General features: G+C 60.5%; 2 protein-coding genes across 2 annotated transcripts; both read left to right on the top strand.

The window, feature by feature from the left end:
• Positions 1-66: 66 nt before the first annotated feature.
• LOC112951031 (immunoglobulin superfamily containing leucine-rich repeat protein 2-like) lies at positions 67-2,196 on the top strand. Its single transcript, XM_026043655.1, has one exon. It carries the CDS (start codon positions 72-74, stop codon positions 2,166-2,168), a length of 2,097 nt encoding a protein of 698 aa, XP_025899440.1. The 5' UTR covers positions 67-71; the 3' UTR covers positions 2,169-2,196.
• Positions 2,197-7,598: 5,402 nt separating this feature from the next.
• On the top strand, positions 7,599-8,960 carry ISLR (immunoglobulin superfamily containing leucine rich repeat). The gene has a single exon (XM_026043635.1). The coding sequence runs from the start codon at positions 7,606-7,608 to the stop codon at positions 8,869-8,871; it is 1,266 nt and encodes a 421-aa protein (XP_025899420.1). The 5' UTR covers positions 7,599-7,605; the 3' UTR covers positions 8,872-8,960.
• The last annotated feature ends 771 nt before the right edge of the window (positions 8,961-9,731 follow it).

The raw sequence follows: 9,731 nt of genomic DNA, 5'->3' as shown, positions 1-9,731 counted from the left end.
TGGGCGGGCGGGCGGGCGGCCACCGCCCTCGCTGTCACCTCAGAGTGCCCATCTTGGCCATCAGGAGGGAGATGGCCCCGCTGCAGAGCCTGTGGCTAGCGGCCCTGCTGGGCCTGGCCCGGGCGTGCCCGGAGCCCTGCGCCTGCGTGGACAAGTACGCCCACCAGTTCGCCGACTGCGCCTACAAGGATCTCCAGGTGGTGCCCACCGGGCTGCCCTCCAACGTGACCACCCTCAGCCTGTCGGCCAACAAGATCGCCTCGCTGCAGCGGCGCTCCTTCGTGGAGGTGACCCAGGTCACCTCCCTCTGGCTGGCGCACAACGACATCCGCGCCATCGAGCCCGGCACCTTCGCCATCCTCGTGCAGCTGAAGAACCTCGACATCAGTCACAACCAGATCGTGGACTTCCCCTGGCAGGACCTCTACAACCTCAGTGCCCTCCAGCTCCTCAAGATGAACAATAACCACATGGCCCAGGTGCCCCAGGGCGCCTTCCACACCCTCAAGGACCTGCGGTCCCTGCGCATCAATAACAACAAGTTCACTGGCCTCGCGGAGGGCATCTTTGACTCCCTTAGCTCCCTCTCCCACCTGCAGATCTACAACAACCCCTTTGACTGCTCCTGCAAGCTCCAGTGGCTGAAGAAGTGGATGGACAGCACACTCATCTCCATCCCAGAGAAGGACTCCATCACTTGCAACCTCCCCGAGCAGCTCCGAGGGGTGCCGGTGGGGAAAACTCCGGACGTGCAGTGCACGTCGCCCTCTGTGCAGCTCACCTACTTCCCCAACCTGGACACCACAGAGCTCTTTGATGGTTTCACCCTGACCCTGCACTGTGCCGTGACGGGCAGTCCCCCGCCTGAAGTGAGCTGGAAGATCCGCACCTCCAGCCAAGCCCTGGAGATCAAAGGGAGCCCAAAGGAAAGCACTGGAAATGATCTCTCCAAGCAAGACCTCGAGCGCTTCCTGGTCTTCAAGAATGGCACCCTGGTGATTCCTCACCTGAGCAAGCGGGAGGAAGGCACCTACACATGCCTGGCCACCAATGAAATGGGGAGCAACCAGACCTCAGTCAACGTGGCTGTGGCTGGGACCCAGAAGTACCCGCTGCAGCCCGGGAGGGATCCCACAGGTGGCAAAGCACAGCCTGGTGACAGGAAACCTGGGGCCAAGGGAGCAAAGAACAGCGTGCTCATGCCAGACGAGAGGAGCAAACCTCTCAGTCCCACCCGTCAGAACCACTCATCCTCAGCAGCTGGGACGGAGTCTGTGGGGGGACAAGTGCCCTTCCAGCTTCCTCCCTTTGAGAAGAAATGCGGCTCCACACAAGCCAGCAAATACATCTCCAACCATGCCTTCAACCAGAGTGGTGACTTCAAGCAGCACACCTTTGACCTTGGTGTGATTGCCTTGGATGTGTCRGAGCGCGATGCCCGCGTGCAGCTCACACCCACCTACATGCAGCCCGAGAAGGTCCACCTGAGAATGCTCTACCTGTGCCAGGAGAGCAGCCAGGGCCACGCAGTGGTGCAGTGGTCCAAGATTGAGGAAGGAGTGAACTCCTACTGGTTCCAGGGCTTGAACCCTGGCACCAACTACTCTGTGTGTCTCACCTACCTGGGGGAGGACTGCCAGGTCCAAGTGGTCTTCACCACCAAGAAAGAGATCCCCTCGCTCATCATCATTGTCGTCGTGAGCATCTTCTTGCTGCTCCTGGCCACTCTACCCCTGATGGGAGCCACATGCTGCCATCTCCTCTCCAAGTACCAAGGGAAGACCTACAAGCTCATCATGAAAGCTCAGAACCCGGATCAGATGGAGAAGCACATGGCTGCCGACTTCGACCCCCGCATCTCCTACCTGGAGTCTGAGAAGAACTACAATCCCAGCGAGGTGGGTGAAGGGGACATTGAGGAGGAGGAAGATGAGGAGGAGGACGACGATGAAGGAGGGAGGAGGAGGAGGAGGAGAGAAACCGAAGGGGCTGCAGAGCTGGAGCGAGATGAGAGCGTGGCAGCCGGCTCCATAGCGGAGTCGCAGTCCAAAGCCAACGGCGAGGAGTTCGAGATCCGCTCCGAGTACAGCGACAAGCTGCCGCTGGGCGCCGAGGCCGTGACCATCTCGCAGGAGATCAACGGTAACTACCGGCAGCCAGCCCGCTGAGCCTCCCTCCCTTCCTTGCTCCCTCCCTCTCTCCCTTCTTTCCTCGAGAGGAGAAAAAAAAAAAAAAAAAAAAAAAGAAAGAATGAAAATTCCTAAGTGACACCCGTGCGTCCCTCCTCCTCCTCCCTTATCCGTCAGAGCTTCGGTGACCGCTCGGCAACCACACAGGGGACCTTGCTCGGGGCTGCCTGTCTCGGGCTGCTCCGTTTCTCCCACGATTTCGTTTTCCTTTGGCTTCGCCCTGCTCTGGGGGGCTGCGCACAGCCGCAATTCCCTCTCGGGTTCGCTGCAGCCTTGCAACGATTCCCCCCACCCGCCGGCCTTCATCCCCTTTCCTCTCCATATTTTCTTTTTCCTCCTGAAGGAAAAGAACGAAAAAAAAAAAAGAGAAAARRTGCKTTAAAAAAAAAAATAATAAATAAGTCCCCATCCCTTTTTTTTGGAAAACGAGCGGCCCTGSCGCACCGCGGACCCCGCCGCTCCGCGCCGCCCCCGGCGCAGCCCCGGCCGGTCCCCGGGGCCCCTTGGTCCCCGCCTGCCGTCACTCGGTGAGTGCCGGTCGTGCCCCGGTGTGGACCCCACAGTGCCCCGGCAGGTTCCCGGTGCGCCCGCCGCGGTCCCGGCTGCTCCCGTGGCTGCCGGCCGCTCCCGGCGCGATCCCCGGAGCTCCCGGCGCGATCCCCGGTGCTCCCGGCGCGCTCTCCGCCGCTCCCGTGGGTCCCCGGTGCTCCCGAGGGTCCCCGGTGCTCCCCGGCGCGATCCGGTGCTCCTCGGCACCATCCGGCGCTCCCGGCGCGGTCCCCGGCGCGATCCCCGGCGCTCCCGGCGCGGTCCCCGGCGCTCCCGGCGCGGTCCCCGGTGCTCCCAGCGCCGTCCCCGCCTCTGAGGACCGCGGGGACGGACAATTCCCGCCTCCCCCATCCCGCTCCACCCCGTCGCCCCCGACGGCTCCGCGGTGCCCGGCCGCGGGAGGCCGCGCGGCGCCGGCTCCCCCCGTGTCTTGGCTGTAGAGTAGCGCTGTAGGAAGTGTCTGGTCCGTAGATGTGTCTTGGTGCCCGCGGGCGGCAGGGGCCGGGGGCCATGACCCCCTCCCCGCGCCCCCTGCTCCGGAGGAGCCCCGGAGCCAACGAGAAAACCTCGGTCGTTTTTCTTTTTTCTTTCCTTTTTTATTTATTTATTTTTTTTTCTACGCGCTTCTGTCTGTGAAAGAGTCAATAAAAGGGATTGAAAGTGGAGCTGGGTCTTCGCTTGTCTGTGGGGGGACCGGTGGGGGGGCCCCATGGAGCCAGGAGGTGACAGAGGGGACAAGCACTACGGCTGCGAGCAAGGGAGGGTTGCATATGCAAGGGAGATTTACGTGCTCTAAATATCTATATGTACATATGGATGTATGAGTGCATACCCTGGGCACACACACAGTATATTTATGCATTTGTGTGCAAGCATATGTACTCTCACACACTCTATATACACACATGCTTTAGACATTTACACATATATATGCAGAATATATACATATATATACAGAATATACACATATATATAGTATACAGAATATTTATATATATATATATATATATATACAGAATTTCCAGCAGGAAATGTAATAAGTCAAATATATATTTTACATACCTACACACTGTGCACTCTTGCTACGCTCAAATGCATGCACTACACACTGCATAAGCACACACATAATTTTGTAAATATGCTTGTGCTATACGTGGGTGCATGCGATTCACAGTTCATACGTGCTCCTCACATAAGCGCTCTGTGTCTACATGCACAGCATAAGGATACTCACTATATGCTCACTATATGTGCACAGACACGCCGGAGGCACCTACGCCACCTGTGCACACGCTCACGCTCTCCTGCCCACGCACAGACGCCTGTTGCCCGTATGCAAGCACGGATACGGATGCATTCCCGGTGCTGTCCTGCTCCACGGGGCTGCAGCTCGGGATGCCCGATCGGGACCTCGCCTTTGCAAACTCCGTTGCCTCTGTTTAAGGGGGACTCTGAGGATGTCCCACGTAGAGTGACCCACAGATCCGCCCCTCCAGAACGCAAGCACCCTCCCCGGAGAGCAGGCTCCTTCCCATCCTTCCGAGAGCGGCTTTTCCATCTGTAGTGCAGCCTCTGCTGCCTCCGCATCTTCCTGCTATGGAAGGAAAGGCAGACAAAGAAGGTTGGCAGTGGGGAGGCGGAGGGTGGGGGGTGCCCACTGAGACCCACCCCAGCCCCGGCGCTGCCGCCACARCCCGGGTGTTTGCCTGCCCGCTAAAAGCCCAGGCTGAATGGAGAGCCCCRCTGCAGCCAAATCCCCTCCTGCACATACACTTTAATTGAGTTTTGCACTTGGAAACATGCAAGGCATAGAAAAAGAACAATAATTTTTTTTTTCTGCCTCCATTTAATTAGGGAGTAATAGATTGTCTGCCTAATGTATCTACGGGGAATGTCACTCTGATGAGATGCCTACCCGTGCTGGATTACTCAGAGATTTGCTCCTCTTCAGGAGCTCCCTAATTAGTGCCCACACAGCCCAGGGCAGGGGAAGGGAATAGGGATGCAGCTCTGCATCCCGGTGCACTCCTGTGGCTGCACGCACTGCTTGGAAAGGGTTAACACGTGGCCGCAGCCCCTTTCTAAGGCATTAACCCTTCAGCATGGGTGGGATCTGCCTGCTGGGGTGGCCTGAATCCGAGCAGTGTCCCAGGCATCCTCCACAATCCTCCCTGCCCTTGGCCCCACTGCCAATGCCTGCGGAGTGACTAGCAGGATTGCTGCAATGTAGCCCCGTGATACAGGGCAGCAGGAAAAAGGGAGGATAGGGAGCAACCCCGTACTGGCCCTGTCAAAGCCTCGGCCCCCTCTGGATCTTGCAGAGCTGGTATTGATCCCAGCTCCATGAGTTTATGCTGCCATAGCATCATCTCAAGGGTGGATCAGAAAATTCCTGCTCCTGGCTGCTTGTCTCCCGCCAGCCCCATGGCGAAGCTGAGCTTCAAACACGGTCGATGGAGGGATCTCAATTCAAAATAACCCCCTTCTCCTTCCCACAGCGACTATTTTTAACCCCAAGTCTGTTCGCAGCCTGGCCTCGGTGACAGTTGCGTCAGCAGCCGCGTGAACACGGCGAGCGGCGCTGGCTCTCCCCAAACGGCGCTTTGCTCTGGCTGAGCTTTCCCACCTTGCAGATCCAAAGCGGCCGACGTGGTCACCTTCCACAGGAGGCCTGGGAGCCCTGCTCCTGACGGGTGCTGACATGAACCATCATCTCYAGGCCATCCCTGTTGGCTTTCCTGGTGTCTTTCAGCTTGGAAAAGGGCAGCGCTGAATTGCCACTGAGCTTATTGGTCCCTCCACTAATAGCTGGGTCTTCACGATCCGGGTTAGTGATCGTCCTCATCCACAGAACATCCAGATGGGAAGCTACCACGTCCCTGCTCCCCACCCTGCCCKGACCTCCCCTGCAGTGGTGCTCGCTGAGACACATAGTCCTTGAGGGGCAACTCACCGGAGACCCATCTCATCCTCTCCCATGACAAGCTGCTCATCCTCAGTCCCTAGGGTTCCGAGATGTGCCCTGCGAGGAGGAGACGAGATGGGCAGGGTCCCCTTGGCACTCAGGCTTGGTTTGGTTGCAGGGACGCGGAGAGCTGGGGTGCTGCGCTCGGCATCCTGTCTGTCCAGGACAGAGCAGAGAAACACACAGGGTGCAGAGCGGGACCAGCAGCCGCTCGGCTCCAGCAGCAGCTCAAACTGGGAGGAGAAAAGGCCCGCAGTTATTTTTCCCGGCGAATTTTTCACAGGCCCTGGGAAGGCGCGAGCTGCCGTGGGTCGGTGCCATGGAAAACAAAAGGGCCCGGGGGACGGCGAGGGGGAGGAGAAGTCCGGCGCGGGCCGCGGCTCCGCCGAGTCCCGGTGCCTGCAGCGCGGCCGCCTCGGCGCTCGCTGCAGCGGCCGCAGCCGCGCGGGGAAGGAGCCGGGGCCGCCGTCCCGCRGGGAGCTGCCGGTGAAGGGCGCGGGGTCCGGGCGCGGGGGAGCCGGCGGGGTAACGGGGAGGGCCGGTTATTCACGGCTCTGGTATGCGCCGAAGCGGCCGCCGGGGCTTGCGCCGCCCCGGCGCCCGCGGCGGGGAGGGAACCCGGCCCCACGGAGCTCCCCGGTACCGAGGGGAGCAGCYCGGGAGTGCGGGAGGCGGGCGGGAGGTCCGGGACCGGGAAGGCCGGGGATGGGCCTCGAGGCTTTGAAAACCGCCCTCTTGCTCTCGCTGCGGGGCTCCTCCAGCGCCAGGAGCGCTTTGGGTTCCTCCCCCAGCCCCTGAACCCCACGCGGGTCTCGTCTCGCCTCGCGGGGCCCACAGGAGCAGGATGGGGCCCTCCGCATCCCACCCCCGGGCAGCTTTTGCAACTGCAGCTCTGCATCCCCCCCCTCACCCCCGCTACCTCCCCCGGGCAGGGCTTGGCATCCAGGGCCTTCCCTGCCACCGAAATCTGCCCCCTCCTGCTCCAAATGACAGGGCCGGGGAAGGGAAGAGGCGGCAAAACTTGAGACAAAGACAAAGGGGTCGCGCTGCCAGCGCGGGGCTCGCTCAGCGCCGCGCCATGGGACGCAGCCACCATACAGCCTGCAGACACGGTGCCCGCGGCGAGGGGCACGCAGGGGCACGGCCCCCGCAGGGCAGGGAGGAGTTAGCGCAGAGCTGGAGCCAGAAACCTTTAGCCCTAAAGGGACCCCAGTCTCTCTTGCTGAGAGAAAAAAAAAAAAAAAAAGGCCTTTTTAGGGTGTTTTTTTTTTTTTTTTTTTTTTTTTTTTTTTTTTTTGTGTGTGTGTGTGTGTGTGTTTTTCTTTTTTTTCCATGGAAAAATGGGAGCTGCTGGTTTGATTTGAGGTTTGAAAATGTGTTGAAAAGCCTGAAAGGGTGAGAGCTGGGGGAAGGAGAACGGAGGCTGCTCCGGAGAGTGTTCTGATGCTCTGTCTGGATGGATTTTAGTTAGAAAGGGTATGAACGGTGAAGCAGGAGTTCAGGCAGAGAGAACCCTCTCCCTCTTGAACCTGGAGTGGGGTGGCCTCCAGGAGCAGGATGTTTACCTGGGGAAATGTCCCACGTTGGGGACATTTCTGCAATGAAGCGACTTTTTCTAGTGGGGAAAAGAAACATTTTAGTGGGAAGTTTTTTGGCCAGCTCTTCTCACGGAGGTATGTGAAGGCTTAGACCGTTGTGTGGAAATGCCTTGCTCAGATTAAGGAATATTTTAAATAGCCCTCTTACCACACCAGCTGAATTTCTGTGGATAAGCACATGGACGCTTCGGCCCTTTGCTGTTTCCTGTTATTGCTTGGCAAGGAGAAGCAAATCCCCGACTCGGCTGGCCCCGCAGCCGCGTCCCGTTCATTGCCCTCCGTGCCTCTGTTTGCAGGCGCAAGGATGACTCCGCTGCTCTGCTGCGTGGGCCTCGCTGCCCTGCTGGCCTCCAGCCTGGCCTGCCCCCGGAGCTGCGTGTGCTCCGTCAAGAAGAACGGGCGCCTCTTGGCCGAATGCGCCTACAGGGAGCTGCAGGAGGTGCCCGCGGGGCTCTCGCCCAACGTGACCATCCTCACCCTGTCGGCCAACAGGATCGGCTCGCTCCGGGAGACGTCCTTCTCCGAGGTGCCCGACGTGCAGTCGCTGTGGCTGGGCTACAACCAGATCAGCACCGTTGAGGCGGGCGCCTTCGCGCGCCTGGTGCATTTGAAGAACCTGGACCTCAGCCACAACAAGATGGTGGATTTCCCCTGGAAGGACCTTCGCAACCTCAGCGGCCTGCAGATCCTCAAGATGAACAACAACCGCCTGGCCGGGCTGCCGCGGGGGGCCTTCCACTCGCTGAAGGAGCTGCGCTCGCTGTGGCTCAACGACAACGAGCTCACCACCCTGGCTGAGGGCACTTTCGACCTCCTGCCCTCCTTGTCCCAGCTGCAGATCTTCAACAATCCCTTCAACTGCTCCTGCAAGGTCTTCTGGTTGAAGAAGTGGACGGAGAACACCTCCGTCTCCATCGCCAAAGGGGGCTCCATCCTGTGCGCGGCTCCCAGCAGGCTCAAAGGGAGGGCCGTGACCGACATCCCCGACCACTTCTGCGTCGCCCCGTCGGTGCAGCTCACCTACCTCTCCAACCTGGACAACACCGTCATGTATGATGGCCTCACGCTCACGCTGCACTGCAGCGTGGCTGGCAGCCCCTTGCCGGAGATCAGGTGGAAGATCCAGACGTCCAGCCGCAGCACCGAGATCAGCGGGCCCAACGTGGCGCGGGACAGGAACGTCCTGCTCCTGCGGCGTGCCAAGCAGAGCCAAGAGCGCTTCCTCATCTTCAAGAACGGCACCATGGCCATCCCCAACTTCAGCAAGGAAGACGAGGGCATCTACACGTGCCTCGCCGTCAACGATGTGGGCACGCGGGAGGTCTCGGTCAACGTGGCCTTGGCTGGCTCGGAGAACCCAGCCGATGACCTGCTCCGAAACGCCCCCCAGGCCAGTCACCTGGGCGGCCGGAGCTGCTACAAGGGAGACGACTTGGATCCCTCCGGTGCCGGAGAGAAGCTGGTGATTGTTTACCACGCGCCGAGGGAGTCCAAGAGCCGGGCCGGAGCGGTGCCCCAAACGTGCCTGGGGACCCTCCTGCTGACTTTGGGCCTCGCTCTGTGTCGCTGAGGAGAGGAGTAGGAAGCAGCGCCCCGGGGCCGCCCTCTCCTTCTGCATCCTCTATCTTCACATAGTGCCATGCGTTTGCTGAGCTTCTGGGAAGCACAGGAGGCCCGGAGGCAAACGGGATGGAGCCCCGAGCTCGGGGCTGTTGTTTTGAGCCTTCGTTAGGCGTCAGTCGGGGCTGGGCTCGCTGGGAAGCTCTTGTCCCCCCGCCGCACGCAGGGGAAGCGGGGAGCGGAGCCCAGCTGGGAGCCAGATGGCCAGCCACCTGCTCGCTTCRCTAGCCACGCGCTTGCCGCCCTGCTACCAGCCCTGTGCAGAGCACGACGAGCACAAGAGCCCGGCTGAGGCTGGGGAAGCAGCCCCGGTGCGGGGCCCGGGGGCGGCGGGCTTGTGGCTCCGGGTGCCCGTCGGTGCTGCGCACACCGGGGAGCAGCAAGTGCCTGTTGCACCCGGCCACGGGCACGGAGCGGGCTCCTCTTGCGGAGCGGCGGGAGCTTTTCCACTGCTTTCATCCCTGCAGGAGTCCAAGCGGCTCCTGCTGGCTGGATCCTTGGAGCATCCAGCGCGTCCGCACCCTTGCTGGGCTGGAGCCCGCAGGGTCGAGCAGCCCCATCGCACTGCAGCCACAAGTCCCTGTCGCACTTCAGCATCCTGCACAGGATGGATATGCTGTGCATCCCGGGGGGAAGTTCCGAGCTTCTCCATTGCCAGCCCTGCTCTCCCAAAGGGAAGGGCTCTGGATCCCCTGTATCCTGCAGGATGGATCTGCAGAGATTGCAGCCGCCAGCACCGCCTTGTAGCCAAAGCCACGCGCCGCAGCCATGCACCAAGCACAATAAATACCCTTTTTAAACAATCCGGTG

The sequence above is a fragment of the Nothoprocta perdicaria genome, unplaced genomic scaffold (assembly GCF_003342845.1).
Source record: "Nothoprocta perdicaria isolate Ctin4 unplaced genomic scaffold, notPer1 scaffold_332, whole genome shotgun sequence".
NCBI classification, from domain to species: domain Eukaryota; kingdom Metazoa; phylum Chordata; class Aves; order Tinamiformes; family Tinamidae; genus Nothoprocta; species Nothoprocta perdicaria.
This window is presented reverse-complemented; position numbering and strand designations above follow the sequence as displayed.

Coding starts and splice junctions, on each gene's coding strand:
- ISLR (XM_026043635.1), top strand. CDS start 7,606: ATGACTCCGCTGCTCTGCTGCGTGGGCCTCGCTGCCCTGCTGGCCTCC.